Below are 17,259 nucleotides of genomic sequence, written 5' to 3'. Positions count from 1 at the left end.
ATGAATAATAAAACCAGCAACATCTCAGAAGATGTTGAGAATAATTAAATTTAAGAAAAATTATGAGATTTTAATAAGAAGTATGTACAGGACTGAGAGAATGCTTAATAGATAAGGACTGGAAGATTTCTCCAATATAGATTAGGCAGCATAACAGAAAAGAGAAGAAATTAGAAGAATACAGAAAATGAGGGAAATACAGCTGGTGACTAATTTGTGAAATAAAGGTACATACCAAGAACTGAATGATAGAATCTGGAGGTTTTACTTCTATAACGATTTACGGAAAGACGATGGAAGGATTCAAGAACTCAGGCAAAAGGAAATTAGTAATACAGGAAGGACTTTTAAAACAGTTTTTACGCATCAGTTTGAAATTCCAACAAGAAGGACTGTCATACCTTGTGGTTGATGTATAGTTAAATTACTCAAGTGGAAGAACTACCAATATTTAAAGATCCTTTCAGCTCAGTTTTGCTGTAGTAACACACAGATTCAAAAAGTTTGAAATGGCAAATTGTGTTCAATATTCAAGCTAGTTTGTCCACTCCTAACAAGAAGTTGCTGTGAAAGCAAGAATGTAACAAAAACATTTAACATCCAGTCAAGATAGATAATCTTAATTTCTGTCATTTTAAAATAATTTAATGACACTAATATGTTTAATGATATGCAACAGAGATTAGTTTTATACTCCAGTGTCAGAAGTATGTGATTTCCAGTAAACGTGTTACTTCAGAATATTAGCTATCTATTTTGAGCCAAAACTTAGCAAATAGTAAGCTGTTTCATTATTCTGTTTATGTGGACAATAGTTTTAACTGATCACTTAAATGAAAATTACTTTATAAAATTAAACCAGTAAAACAATATAAGCAAATGGTGAGTTATTCACTGGAGGTTGGGTTTTTTTTATTTTTGGTAATCCCATTTCAATAAACCAAATAATGAATCCACTCCATCATAGGTGATTTCAATGCATCATTTACATTTAAATGACAATTTTAAAATTAATTGTTTCCAAATAATGACAAATCTGATGAATATCAACACACAACTATTTGAAAGAAAAAAGTTTTGATATTCACCTATGAGATTTCATCAATGTTAAAAATGTAAACAGTCAGAACTCAAAGTCAATGCACATATTTTGACTAATAACAGCATTCTTGAACAGCTTTCTAAGTCTTATACTTCACCTGGAGATAAATACAGATTATTTTATTGTAATATAAATTTATATTTTATGAATTTTGGCATAAGGCAAAGATAGGAAAATACATTTTCTGGTTTTCTGTAGGAAAGGAAATGCCATGCTGACGAATTCTCTGTGCTATGTATGCTACTGTCAAGTAGCTACTGCTTTTTTTCAGTTGCATGTAATTCAATCTAATCAGTGTTCTTGGTATCCTCATTTGAATAGATGAAATCTTTGATGAAAGTTCTTATCCCTTAAAATATCTATCATAAAAATAATTAAATTTATAAAACCAGTTCTATTTGCCCCGTAATGGTGTTTTCTGTAAGTCTGACATTTATAGAACAGAATAGCATCTCTCTTACAAGATCAGCTCATCCAACAGTAAAAATGGACAACTCTGCAGGACCACCAGCCCTTCTTCAGCCCTAAACAGCATCTCAAAACTAAATACAGTTTGGGAATGATTGCTTGGAGTTTTGTGTAATTGCATCTAATGAGTAATCTACAGTGCTTTTACTTTCTCTTTGCAGTCTGCATTTTATTGTTTTTGACACTGAAGTCGCTCATGACATCTTGAAGGTATGGGATGGGCCTGTTGAGAGCAGCATACTTCTGAAAGAATGGAGTGGCTCAGCCCTTCCAGAGGATATTCACAGCACTTTCAACTCATTAACATTGCAATTTGACAGTGATTTCTTCATCAGCAAATCAGGCTTCTCCATTCAGTTTTCAAGTATGTAAATATTTTTTCATCTCAAATACAATAATTATTTACACTAATTATATGCATTATTCTTATATATTAACTGTTTCTCATCTTACAACTTCCTCCATATTTAAAAAAAGGTTATTATTTTAATTATTTTATCTATTTCTGCAAATAGCTATGACTAGGGAGTATTTTTAGATTTGCTTTGAATGTTTAGGTGTTCTTATTCCTTATTTTGTACAGCAACTACATGTCTAGCATTATCTAAGTAGCATTATATAACAAGTCAAGATGGGTTTGTACATACATAAGTTTTCTTCTATACTGATAGTTTTAAATGTTCCCACCAGTGCTACCTAGTAATATATTATTTTGCATTTATACTTTATGATGTTTGGGTTTTTTTTCTCAAAACACTGGTTGCATCATTTTTATGAGCGTAACCACTGTTTGTGTATATGATTAAATTGAAGAATAAAATATATTTTACCATATTGAAAAATATTTAAAAATTTACTGTTAGACTAATCAAATTAATCTTCAGGTCTAAAGTGAAAACTCCTCTTTATATAGAGGAGCTGTGATATTGTATAAGTCATAATATTATAAAATTGAGTATGTGGAGTTTTTCTGTGATATTGTGACTGAAGTGTTAAAGACTGAAGGTTGGACTACAGGAAGACTATATCATTGTCTTTGACTCAGTCATTGCATCCTTATATATCTAGATATAATGTACATAAGTGTATTTCTGCTCAGTAACATAAGAAAATTATGCATTAATAAAGTGTGTGAGAGTAGGAGTATTATTTAAAACCTTCTCTGTAGTTGTTGTCATTCAGAAGCAAAGGGCACTAAGAAGCTTTCAATCATTATTATTTGCATGAGGAAATATACTTGGGGAGTTTCCTGGTCTCTAAATAGTGCATTTTACATTTACCTGTTTACTTAATTTTGCTTGATTTTTCTGAATGTTGTACCCCCAAAACCACAGACTGTCATCAGCCCTTAGATACGTAGTTAAAAGTATATGAAATGAATTAAAGACAAACAGCAGAATAAATGTTTCTAAAATTTCTGACCAGTGTGCTTATATAATACGCAGCTTTTCATGTTGTTTGAAAAAAGTTAAATTTTACATTTGTGGAAATGAAGGAGTTTTTTTCTCTGTTAGGGTTAGCAAACACATTTTATGTTGTATTATTTGAAAATATTTATAAGTTTATACACAAATTTTGAAAGGAGAAATTATTTAAGCAGTTAGATTTGTCAACACATTCTTTGACCTTCAATGATACTTAGAGTAAGTAGGAGACAATTTAATGCTATAAGGGTAATGAACTGATTTTGTCATCTTAGTATAATGGATGCACTCAGTGATTATGTTAGCAATTGCAGAGTATGTCTTACTCGAATTAATTGGAATTAGTGGTGAAGAACTGAATGCCTCAGCTCAAGTAAAGAGAAAATGATATTAAAGTTTCATTCACCCTGCTTGACAAGTGGAATGTTTTATTAATTTTTTAATTGTAAAGAGTAAAAAGTATGATTTAAGGAATATGTTAAAGTAAATGTTAAATTATTTAATCTAAAATTCAGAGCTTAGTTTATTTAGTCTCCTTGAGGCAATGGGCAGACCACTGTGGCCTTGATCTGTGAAGGAGTTAAACTAACTAATCTATGGATAAGTGAGGATCTTTGCATGCTTTAGTGTTCATCATGTGCTCAATCTGTAGGCCAGTTTAGAGCAAAATTGCACAGAATATTGACATTTCACTACTTTTGTAGTTTGTAACCCAGTGAATAAGAATCTGGAGTTGCTTAAACTTTTTTCTGGTAATTGCAGAAGATGTAGATGTTTTATTACAAGTTCTATGAAGGTAACTGCTCAAGTTTTGTGTCTTAGTGGTACTTAAAGGATATTCAAATGTTGCATTTATTAATGAGTATATTTTATTTAAATATTAATTACAATCCAAGAAGTAAACGTCAGATGCAGAATTGTACAGGATTGGAAACCTTCAAGAATCTGGACCTCTTACACATCCAACTTCTCTATTGGATTATACAATTGGGATGATCAATGAACATCCACTTACGGGATCATACAAAGGATATACATCTGAGAGTATCAGGTCAAATGAACAGCTTAAAGACAAAGCATAAAGTGCTAACCTTCAGCTGGAGAATTTGTTTCACTGTGCCATGAATGTGCTGATTACTTTCTATACTTTACATTCTAGAATAACCTTACCGCATCTGCCTAAAAAAAGAGTTGCTGTGAAATGATAGTATGAGGTAGATCAGAAAATATCACATATAAATTACTTACTGTTCATTGTAAATATAATTAGATGTATTTTTAATGGAAAAATATAAATTGCTGAAGCTTACAAATGTTTGAACACTATTGAAAGTGCTTTGTCTTACCCACTCAACTCCGCATGTAGAGCATGAGGACATGAACTGACAAGAGTGATTATGTTAATTGTAATCAGTCTAATGCTTTTCATTAAAACTTAATTACCATTTAATCATGCATGAAAGGACAAAAACTGGAGTTCGCTGTACAAAATTGACCTTTAGTCTGGGGTTAAATACATTTAAACTATGTATTACAAGCCAGGGATGTCAACCAACTCTTTCTGATCACAGTACAAAAAGTGAAAACAAGAAGGGAATAGGAAATTTGGTATTTGGTTTCTTTATTCCAAAGAAACAAAGTTACTGACAGCAAAAAGTTCATGCCTAAGTTAAACATAAAAAAGTTTTCTAACCTAGTTTAATTCTGTCCTATGTGTCTAAGGTAAATGGGATAAATTTCCCTCTGAAGTTGCCTTTTCTTTTTATCGTAAGTCTATATATACTTATATAAGAGTGTGTATATATATACACACATTTGTATAAGTCTAGATATACTAACATACACTAAATCTCAAACTTCCGGACATCTAAGGAAAGGTGAAATACATCTTACCTGTCTTTTCACAGGTGTCTAGTTCCCTTTGAGCTGCCATATCTGCCATGGCCAGTCTCCATCTGCCACTCCAGAAGGTCATAAACCCATAAGTCCTTGGTCATATCTTCCAGTCCTGTGCAGATACCTTGGATATTGTAAAGCATCTCAAATGAGACAAGCCACATATGCAGAGGCAGATCAGTCTTGCCCTGAATGTTTAATCTACAGCTACTCTAGACTTCTGAAAGCACTTAGATCCCATGCTAGTGGACGGTCCATTGCTTTTATTGACCTGAAGCTTATTTTTTTGAGAACTTGTTTATATCTAACCATAAATTTTTTTAACTTGATATTTAACAAAACCAGTAGAAGTGGCAGTTGATAGGAACAGCACTGACAGTTGCTGGTCATATTATCATTCTTACAGAATCAGTTAGCCTTATTTTAACAATACCTAGTAGTATCTACCCTTACAGTCTAGCCTTTTTTCTTGAACTAAATTCTCAGCTGTTGTAACTTGAGAACTGTATCCTTTTCTTAAACTAAATGATGCATTCATAGTTCCTCTGCTGGTTTCATAGATTTTGCTCCTCAAGGCTATACATCAAAGGATTATTCACACTCTCCTTATAATGGAAAAAACATTGTTGGAAGTGTCTGGCTTTTCTAGAGTCAGATGTATCTATGATCATTTTCTATGCCTGTTTTTTGTTTGATGGCATTGTTAATTTCTCTTAGTCATAGTATTCTGTAAGCATACACTTTAATTAACAATATACCTATCTCTGCTTTCATGTGAATGAAAAGTTACCTCTTTTTTGCTATTAACTAAAAGTTAATAAAGTAGCAAAGATTTTTTTCTCAATTTCTTTGTAATATTTCTGTCATTAGAAGAACTTCAGACACTCATTTTATTAAAAGCAAAGATATGAAATGAAGGCATTTGTATAGTTGGTTTAGTCCAATTTTATTTTTTCTGTTGTTTGCTTCCTCTCTCAATACTTTTAAAATTTGCTTTTGAGGTAAATGCAGATATAAGCAATGACAGGTAAAAATGCCTGATTAAATATTTATCTTAACAACACAAGTTATCAATTATGATAATAAAAATAAATAACTTACACCGACCAGTTAATTAGAACAATTATTTGGAAATTATGGTGTCTCATGTCAACACATCTGTTGAAATCTTACTTCCTCTGACAAGAGTTTAAGCATCAGTGGTTCTGTGTTCCTGATGACACTAGGCTTAATCTGACAAATCTGTTTAAACAACGATGCCTGCTTCTGTCCAGTTTTGTAATTCCATTTAATCATTTGTTTGTCTACAGCAATCTTACAGTCACTGTCACCTATCTTGAACTGTTAAGAGTACTGTTGTCTTGTAAATTGTTCGTCTGTTGCTGAGATATCTTTTAATCACTTGCCTAATGGATTGTGCTACTGCATTTAAGTAGTATAAGCATTTCTATGACAGAATCTTAATTGCTAGGATTTGTCATGCAATCGTTCCAGTTTGACTTGCAATTAAATTATCAAGAAAAAGGGGTTAGAACAAAGATATATTTTAAAAGAAATTTACACGTGAATAATCACATATCTGCTTACTAACTAACTAAATTTAAGTTCAAAGAAAATGAAAGCCATTAAGACATCCCTTTTTAAAATAAATAGGACACAAAACACAAGAATTTAAGATTCCCTTTTAAAGTCTGTAACCTAGTCATTTCACAGTTCAGTCTCGTCTCTTGCTTTCTTTGATGCTATAAATGTTGCATTGCATGCTCACAATAACACAGTTTCATGCTAATGAAACTGTCAGAGCATACCTATCCATCATCTAATCCATGGTCTGGGCAAGGCATCAGCCTCATAGAGGGTAGCACTTCTTCACTTGGTTTCTATGAAGCTAAGCAGAAATGAAGCTTGTAGGTTACTTTGATGGTTATCTCTAAACTTGTGAGCTTTTGTACTTCAAAGAGTCTACATTAGAATTTGGGTTTCTTTTTTCTTTACACTTTTGGACAAGACATTTAAATATGTGGTTGATGTTAATTTGCACAGTTCTTACATATATTACTTGAGGTACTTTTTAGAGAGCAAATACTCTTCTTTCACATTTAGAAATGTTTGTTATTCTGAAATCACTGCAAATCCTATGTACAATGTCTCAACTTTTGATATGTCAAAATCTTTCTCAAACTTATTATGCAAACATAATGCACTAAACAGGGAAAGCTTGTGCAGTGCCTGCAATTTAAAAGCCAAGCTCCTGAAAAGTCCTTATTATTTTTATAACCACGCAGTGTAGAAAAATAGTGTCTGCAGCACAACACTACAGCAAATGGCTTACATGATTGTTTAACATAGACATAGTGAAAATGATAGTGATGAAGGTGATGTTTGGTTTGTTTTGTTGTTTTTTTTTTTTTTCTTGAGCTATAATAGATTGCAGGCTAAACTAACTGATAAAGGAAGAAGTGTCCTCCAGGTGAAAGACAAATTAGGTTAGAAAAATCTAACGTATTGCTCATAAGGCTACAGACACAAAAATATACAGTGTGTCATAGTCTCAAAAACAGTCTCCTATTGATTTTCAGTAAAGTTTTAAATTAACTTTGAAATTGTAATTTGGGGGCCAAATCCAAAATAGGATCTAAAATGGGATTCTGGAAGATTATTAAATTAAAACCAGAGAGGCTCAACACAGTGGCTGCCAACATATGGAGGTCTGAAAACTCCCTAGCAATCTGTGGTTTTCTCAGCTGCCAAGTGTTCTGGCACCTACCTCTAACTACATCTTTTGTGTACACAGAAGCCTGTTCCACTCTGTGCAGATGGGACACTAAGAGATGGGAAATCTGTACAGTGTTACTCTGCAACCCTGAGTATCATGTAGCCATCTATACCCATAACTGAGTATCATGTAGGTTACTGCTTAGAACATGTGTGCAAGAACTGAGAAGCAACAATTTAGTTCTTTTCCAGCAATTAAGTTCTTTTCCAGCTTAATGGAATTCAAATCCCCTCTCCTGGCTATGCCATTATAGGCACCTGATTTTTCTCAGTCTTTTCCAAAAAGTCTATGGAATTTGTTTTGATTTAGCATCCTTGAGTCTAAAATGAGGTTATTGCTTTCGTGCTTTACAACACATATGTTTTAATTGTGTTCAACTGCAAGTTTCTGAATTCTTCAGGTTTGTTTTTTTTTAATTGCATATGGCAATGTTACATCACAGCATGAACACGGCCTTTCTCATAAGTATGCAAAGCTAGATATTAATTGCATGTCTATATATTGGTGTAGGGGCTGAGAAGAAAAGAGCCTGTTGTAAAGTAAGAGCGATGACAGAAGAACTGGTGATTTTTGATGTCTGGATTACTTATCAATGCATATAACCTCTATACCCTTTAGATATTTGCACAATACCAAATGAAGAAATAGTACACTTGTAATTTTCATGCAGTTACAGAACCTCTTGGGAATCTTGAGAAGTAAAACAACTTGGAAAGGAGACAAGTTGAAAAGTTGACAGTCTGTCTAAATGTTCACTTTACTAGATGACACATCAGTGCTTAAATGTCTGGTGTTTTGTTTAATTAGGATCAAGCGTCTTTGGCATGATAAAAAGGTTGTTAGTTTCAAATACATAAAATAACTTCTGAGGCTGCCAGAACAAAAGTGTAAAGAACATTCTGGTGCTTATTAAACATCTGTGATTGTTTTTGAAATTTAGAACTTTGTATATAAGAAATGGAGATTAACAGTGAAATGAATACTAAAAGGCATCTGTCTTTTGTAATTGGTGCATACTTAGCACAGTCAAAATGGGAAAAAATGTTGTTTGCTGAGATATTATATTGCATAACCTTTCAAGGAGAAAATTAAGATATTCAGAAATTTGTTGAAAAAAGATACTAATTAATGACAGAGATGGGCTTATGCTCATATACTTACATATATGATTCTTTATTATGATTCTTTATTATGATAATTATGATTCCTTAACAGATATGTACTATAGTGATCCATTTTTTAGAGCTGATATTGCCTGTCAAATAAGAAATAACTTCTCTGAGGTCATGACCATGCTTTCCTTCCCCTGTGGCCAAGTATACATTTAGTAAACTGCACTAATATTGGATGTCAGGTAAATTGTCAGAGTGGTGCCTGGGGAGTGCTTACACAGTACTCATTAGTAGTGACAGCTGTTACTATAATTCTTGGATTGATGCTTATAAATTCTGGTGGAAAAAAAGTCCACCACTGTTAATAAACCTGCCATGTCTTTTAATTCATTTAGATATAGGAACCATCCCAAGGTATGAGATGTACTATTTTGGAATGGAAACAAGGTCAAAAACTTATGAATAATAAAATGTTGAAAATAATAAATTAATAAAATAATTAATAAATAAAATGTTAAACAAAGGTCTGGTGTTTGTAGTGTGCAAATTATCATAATTCATGAATTCTTATACAGAGGTGTTTTGCAGTTTCTGTGATTTAAGTGACCACCTGTTTGCTAGAACATGCATAAAACCATTTTACCAATCTCATTTTGAACATTCTTTTTTAAACCTTTCTGTCTCCTCAATATTTACAACACACACACAAAAAAAGTGTTTTCCAGTTGTACAACTTGGTAATTGTTTCAGTTTTGCAAATGTTTAGTTGCTCTTGCTATTTCTTACAGTCGGATTAGTGTGGATGGAAGGAGTAGGTGCAGTTATTAATACAGACAATGGATTACCCACACATTATGGTCACAAAGATTGCATAGTGGTGGAAGGGATGGATCTCTTTTATCTTATGAAAGCCTGTGGGTCGTACCACTTGAAATAAGCTGACAAAATCATTTTAATGAAATATTAATGTTTCCTGGGATTTTAACAGAAAAAATGAAAAAAAATCCCAAGCCCCCAAAAAATAGAACAGGGAGGATGGACTATTATCATTACCACATATCACTTACAGGAGGTGTGGAAGAGACTGTGCCCCTCTATTTAAAATAATAGAAAGTGATTATCGATTTTCCCCTATATCGGACACATTTAAGATTCAGCTGGAAGGGGTGCTGGGCCACCTTGTCTAGACCATGCTTTTGCCAAGAAAGTTTGAACCAGATGATCGTGGGGTCCCTTCCAGCCTGGTATTCTATGATTCTATGATACTTTATGTTCTTAGTCTTTTTTGGCCTGTAATTTGTTACACTGTCCTAAAACCCAAGTATGTGAGGTGCTACATACTTCTCAAAATACAGAAGACATATTCACTGCTTTCCCAGAGAACATTGGAGAATGGGGCAGCCAAATAACATTAGCCTATCAGCCAACAAACTGATGAAAAACAAGTTTTAACAATGGCAGATATGCTTTTAATAAATTACATCATTATTTCTCTGAATGTTCCTCATCAGTCTGATCATGTCTTACAGACATCAGAGCAAAATTATACCTTGAAAAGACATCAGATATAGAGTTGAGATGGTTATGAATCAGTTTAAGAGTGAATCAGCTGTTCAATGCGTGAGCACACAAGAGAGTATACATAGTTCATATTAGAAAAAAACCCAGTAATTTAATATTGATGTTTCACATTTTTCAATAATTATCCCTTGAAGTACTGGAGATGAGCAGAAGGGTGTAGCATAGCAGGTTTTTTAAAAGTCTTTGGTCTGGATTCAGGAAGTTTAAACTTGGTTGAATGAAGATGAGGAAAGTGGTAGAGGGACTTACCAATATCATTAATATTGATTGTGACACTGCATTTGGTATTTCCTATTTTGGCTTTTGCTCACAGTTGTGGTAAGTTCTTTGAAAAATACATGTTTGGGTGGAACAGCCTGGAGTTGTAGGAAGCAATGTGCAATTTAGTGATTTAGAGACAGTAGCCTCCAAAGATGGGACCTTCTTTCCTTGGGAAGACTACAGTGTTTACTGCAACTCAGAACGTTGAATGTCTGAAGCCAGTAAAAGAAACCTGGCATCTTCCACAGCACCATAGTGGATGTAGATTTGTGTATCCACTTTCTGGATGATTATTTGCTTTAAGTCATACTATACTGATTGTTCTGCTCAGTTTAACGTTGCTTTTTTAATTAATTCATTCATTTTTTTACAAAGTAAAATCCATATCCAGACTTAGGAGATTGAACATAGGTGAGATATTTTGCTTAGATTAAGTTTGAATGTACTCTAAGAAAGTTGTTGCTTGGCCCCGAAATGGGAACTTCAGGGCTACATAAAACTGGTATTTGACTCAGCCAGCTGGGTAACCATAGCATTTGCATGCTGCAGGATATTAAGACTATAAAACAGTGTTATTTATATTATGATACTTACCATATTGCACAAAGGCATCAAAGTGCATAACAAAATTTGTTTTGATAACCAGAACATTAAAGTGAGAAAAGGAGTTACTAGCTCTTTTGATGCATTAGCTGGACAGAAAAAAAAAAAAAAAAAAGAAAAAAGAAAAGCCTGTGTTTGTTTCCTCTCAGGCCATATTTTATACTAAGGAAGCTGGCAGGAAGCCAACATAATCATGATGTATCTCAGTGGGCAGATTCGCGTAAAAAGAAAGAAACAAAATGCCTTCCTATATTAACTGATGAGTAAATAATACTGCCTCTGGTTGGAATGCTCATATAAAAATATTGTGCTTTTAATTATGGATGTTTATTATCTATACCTTAAAGCTTTTATTTCATCATTCCCTTACAGCTTCTATTGCATCAACCTGTAACGATCCTGGGACACCACAGAATGGCACTAGATACGGAGACAGCAGAGAGCCTGGAGACACTACCACCTTTCAATGTGACCCTGGCTATCAACTTCAAGGACAGGCTAAAATTACATGTGTGCAACTGAATAACCGATTCTTCTGGCAACCTGATCCTCCTACATGCATAGGTAATACGATGAAATGTTAGTAGTCATCTGATGCTCATGCTGGAGTGATGCCCTTTACAGAACCCAGTTATTTCATACTTAGGGTTACCGACAGCTTCATTTGCAAGATTAACGTTATTTTTGAATGTAATTTTCTCACTATATCCTTTAAACTTCATGCAAGTTTAAAATCGACAAAGTCTAATAGAAATATTTAAACAGAAGAGGTGATTTGGATAAAATAAAATTTCTCATTGAAATGGTCTCATTATAATGGTCTTCTGTGTAATGACGTAGTTACACAGGCTGTGATCCATTATTTATTCTGAAAATTTTCTGAGTTCTCTTATAGACTAAATACCCATGCTGTGCAATCCCTAGGAAGCTAAAGATATTTTTTCTGAAGCATGCTTGTTGGGAAAGGTAGATGCAGAGAAGGGGGCCAAAGTGACTATGGTGCTGAAAGAAATAAGATATATTTCCATAACACCAGGAGAGGGTGGGATATCTTCTTTCTTTGAAATAACTTTTGATGCTTGGTTCCATAGTCCTATATAGCATAAAGGTTTCTCTGAGGTTCTGGTCAGTACGCTAATAATTACAGGCTTAGAAATCTTGCTGAAATGTATTTTAAGGTCATCAGTGTAGCTTTTCTGAGAGTTAATCAACATCTGTGAAAAATTATCTGCTAAGTAATTTTTAAAATCTTTATGATTTTGTTGCCTGTTGATTTATAACTAAATGAAGACTTATCTTAATATCCTAAACCCAGATACAGTATGTTTTAATAGCACTGGAATAAGCATCATGGTTTTTCTTTCTAAAAGCCCCTTTGGAGAAGCTCTTTCCAAAACAGCAAATCCCTAATTTCTTTCCAAAACTGAAGTCCCTCTGTTTCTCTAAAGTGTTTACAGTTTTCTCAGAAATACTGTGAAGGATTCAGGATAATGCAGGATAGCGTTTCTAATTCTGTATCATCTAGCAGAACTGGAGCAGTATATAATCTGAACATTGTCTTCTGGATACCTTGTGTGCAATGTATAAATAACGGTATGAATATGTTTACTAAACATACTAGGATTATTCACAAATTAAAAATATTTAAACAAAAGTAAAAACTAAAAGATACCTGGTGCCTAAAGCTCTAGAAGATTCATACTCTTTCTGTAAATACCAGTTATAATCACTCCATATTTCTCTATAGTCTAGTAAAAAAAACAAAATGCAAAAGGAAGAAGGAAATAAAGAAGGAAAGAAAGAGTACCTGTGGGTGAAAAGTATACATATATTGTTATTCTCCAGTGTACTCAAGGTGACTTCGAAGGGGAAAGCAGATTAAAGTAATCTTTACTGTAGACATGACAATATTAGAAGTCTTAAGGGTTCTGTAAAGCCATTATATGTAATTTTAAAAATTACCATAAAGTCCTTATTTCAGTATGCTGACATATAAATAAATTATTTATATTGAATAACTGTACTACTCAGTACTGAAGAATGTGCTACTTCTGTTCCTGATTGTTTAATGTTTTCTGCTCTATTTGTGCTTTATAATTTTGATCATAGTTATCTCAGGCTGAATCATCAACACACATAAGGAACATGTGAAACATTTTCTGGAACCTTTATTTGTGAATAAAGCCAAACAAATACAAATTAAAGAAAAAAACCCCAACACCTGGATCAAAAATAATGACTAAAATACAAAAACTAGACACAAAAAGCCCCAGATACTTAAATATACTAAAGGTTTAAATAAATAAACAAATAAGTAAATAATGGAGGGGAAAAAAAAAGTTTACTTTGTTTTTATAAATACCATGGGGGGAATATCTTCATTAGTGTTTTCATTTGGGTTAGGTGCACAGTTTCCAAGTAAATTTTTTTACTCACAGTTTAGTTCCTGATTTTGAATTTTCTTGGAGCTTTTGAATGAAACTAAACTGTAAGATGTATTCTATGAGTGCATCTGATGTACTTCAGCCACTAGTGAGCATTCAGTCCTTTGGACCACAGTAGAAATGACCTGAAAAATTTCTTCTTTAAAATGTTTAATGCAGATTCCAAATCCTTAGTACCAACTGTTTTGCACTATAAATGTGTTCCTGTCAGTCTGCATGACTTGGTAATGTAGATGCAGACTGTTTTGACTACTGTACTTTTTAGTTAGACTTCTATGTGATTATCATCTTTGGAAGTTGGACTCCTTCTCTGTTTAAAAGTAATGTTCACTTTATGGTAACTGAATGAATGTATTTGATTTTTTATTTGGGTGATACCTTTACTGAGGGAATCAAACTGTTTTATGTTACATCAACGGTCAAAAGAAACTGCATCCTGAATCCTGCTATTGAGCTTTCCCAGTTCTTAAAGTACTTCCAGTACATAAGAAATACTTCAGCTTGATAGAAATGGGATTAAGTAAGAGCAAGAATATACAGGACTTCCTATTTAACTTCATATTTTTATTCTCTTAGAAAGAGCTTTTCTTGTGCTTCTTTTGAATATGAATGGAGCTCACTTTTTAAAAGAAAAATAAAAAATGTTTGCTAGCTGGAAATGGGAAAGCTCTGGGGCTTTTTTAAATTTTTATTATTTTTGGTAAATGTAGAAGTCAATTTTCTCCTGTTTAACAGCTAATATGTGCCTGTGAGTTTAACATGTGACCACATTCCTATTTCTTTTTTCATTGTGACAGCTGCATGTGGAGGAAACTTGACAGGCCCAGCAGGAGTTATTTTATCACCTAACTATCCACAGCCTTATCCTCCTGGGAAAGAATGTGACTGGAGAATAAAAGTAAACCCTGACTTTGTCATTGCCTTGATATTCAAAAGGTACTATTTCTAGATGAATGCCTCTGTTTAAAAGGATTTTAAATGTCACATCTAAAAATGGCATCATTTTTCACTTCTTAAAGCTTCTAATTATATTCTCTGGCTAAGTCCTGGAGCATACCTCTAATATGTGCTATATCCTTGCTTCCAAATAACATAAAAGAAAATAATATAGTTCTATGGCACTTTTGATATTGAATCTATTCCTGAGCAACAAATCTTTTTGTGACCTATGGAATAAAAATCATTGAAAAACAATGTAAATTTGTAGAAATGCTTGATTTATGTTGTTGTACCTTATAGAGGCTTGAACTGTAGTGGAAACACTATCTGTAACTCAGTTCTTAAAGGTTTTTACAAATACAGTCTAAATGCACTTTCCTGGAATGTATAGATCAGGAAAAAAAATGGTCTACTTAGGCAAGACGTAAAAGATGTGTAGATAATGTTGTCTCATAAGAAAGTTTTATTTACTCAGTGTTCCATCATCAACCTGTATTTGTTGAATTGTTTTTTAACATAAAATGAAGTTCAGGGATGTAGTCATATTCATGTGTGCAATTCATCATTCTATTTGAATCAGTCCTATATAATCATCTTGCTTGTATATCTATGGATACAAATGCAATTTTTTTTTCTTTTTTTTTGATTCTCTGTCCTAAGTGTGATTTTTAAGCTAAGAATGGTAACATTGCTGTTGACTTCAGTGGTATGGTGATCAATTCTGATTCTTTTAGGACAAGATGATGGCATGTTCAGAATTTTGTTGTGTAATATTTGCACCCTTTTTCTGAAAAAAAACCCAAACACCAAAACAAAATAAAAAAAACCCCACAACAGTTTATTTCATGGATAAATGTGTTTTCTAATAAAATACTGACACACAATAAATTAAAGAATCAAAGCCTAAAGTACTTGAAATTATATAATCAAGAACGTGACAATTCTGTACTTTAGGTATTTGATCAAATAGCATTAAAGAATGAGAATAATTCTCCACCAATTACACTCTTGAAGATGTCACATGATAGGTGTGGTAAGCAGCATATTTCTGTGGACTGCCTAAATAATCAGCTCAAATGTCCCATTTCAAGTAAGATGAAAGAAACATATAGTTACTCAGTATTCAGGCTTGTTTGTGAAGTCTAATCTAAGGAATACAAGTATGAGCAATATAATGGAATTTGCACTTTATACTATACTTCCAGTATATTTTATAAATAATTGTGGTCCAGTAATACACACAGGACTGCCTGTCTTTCCTAAACTTGATAGTCTGTGCTAGAAGTTATTAAATTCTCCAGACCTTTTAGAAAAATAAAAAAAAAAAAAGAAAAAAAGGAAAATTGGAATACAAATTAAGGAGGGGAAAACCAACACTGTTATCTGTATACGTATGTGTATCAAACAGAAATAATGGAAAATGCTTTTCTTTTTTAATATATACTGTATTTTTAGTATAAATGGCCCATAAGATTAATATGTATTCATAGTTAATGAAAAAGTGTGCAAATACATGCTGGCAACTTTGTAATACAGAAGTAAATTGAGATAGTTTTACAAATATACTTAATGTTAGAACACAAATAATACACTGTCACAAACTCCATCTGATCTATATGAAATGTCAGTGCTGAAATAACTCCATCTCTGCAATCCTTTCAATAACTTCCTTGATGAATAGAATAGAATAGAATAGAATAGAATAGAATAGAATAGAATAGAATAGAATAGAATAGAATAGAATAGGATAGAATAGATTTTTGTTGCAATGGACCTACAAAGATCATGTAGTCCAACTACCTGACTACTTCAGGGTGGACCAAAAGTTAAAGCATATTATTAAGGGCACTGTCCAAATGCCTCTTAAACACTGACCGGCTTGGGGCATCAACCACCTCTCTAGGAAGTCTGTTCCAGTGTTTGACCGCCATCTTGGTAAAGAAATGTTTCCTAATGTCCAGTCTAAACCTCCCCTGGTGCATCTTTGAACCATTCCCACGTGCCCTATCACTGGATACCAGGGAGAAGAGATCAGCACCTCCCTCCTCAGGCAGCTGTGGAGAGCAATGAGGTCACCCCTCAGCCTCCTTTTCTCCAAACTAGGCAAGCTCAAAGTCCTTATCTGCTCCTCACAGGACATCCAACCCTTTCACCACCTTTGTTGCCCTCCTCTGGACACATTCAAGGACCTTCACATCCTTCTTAAATTTTGAGGCCCAGAAGTGCACACAGTACTCAAGGTGAGGCTGCTCCAACGCTGAATAAAGTGGGAGAATCACCTCTTTTGACCAGCTGGTTATGCTGTGTTTGATGCACCCCAGGATGAGGTTTAACCTTTTGGCTGCCAGGGCTGTCTCATATTGAACCTGCTGTCGACCAGCACCCCCAGATCCCTTTCTTCAGGGCTGTTCTCCAGCCACTCCTCTCCCAATTTATACTTGTGCCCAGCATTACTCCATCCCAGGTGCAGAATCCGGCATTTGGGCTTGTTAAATTTCATCTCGTTAATGATTGCCCAATGCTCCAATCAATCTAGATCCCTCTGCAAGGCCTTTTGTCCCTCGAGAGACTCAACCGCACCTCCCAGTTTGGTATCATCTGCAAACTTGGTAATGGTGCATTCAACTCCTGCACCCATATCATTGATAAATAT

General features: G+C 33.6%; 1 protein-coding gene across 1 annotated transcript in view; it reads left to right on the top strand.

Annotated features, from left to right (window-relative positions):
• CSMD1 (CUB and Sushi multiple domains 1) overlaps positions 1-17,259 on the top strand; it is a 1,283,073-nt gene that overhangs the window by 1,036,591 nt on the left and 229,223 nt on the right. The window contains exons 26-28 of the mRNA XM_074861694.1: positions 1,732-1,934; positions 11,596-11,787; positions 14,465-14,603. Coding sequence (XP_074717795.1) covers positions 1,732-1,934; positions 11,596-11,787; positions 14,465-14,603 — 534 coding nt within the window. The remainder of the gene's footprint in view (positions 1-1,731; positions 1,935-11,595; positions 11,788-14,464; positions 14,604-17,259) is intronic.

This window comes from Strix uralensis, chromosome 3 (genome assembly GCF_047716275.1).
Source record: "Strix uralensis isolate ZFMK-TIS-50842 chromosome 3, bStrUra1, whole genome shotgun sequence".
NCBI lineage: Eukaryota > Metazoa > Chordata > Aves > Strigiformes > Strigidae > Strix > Strix uralensis.
This window is presented reverse-complemented; position numbering and strand designations above follow the sequence as displayed.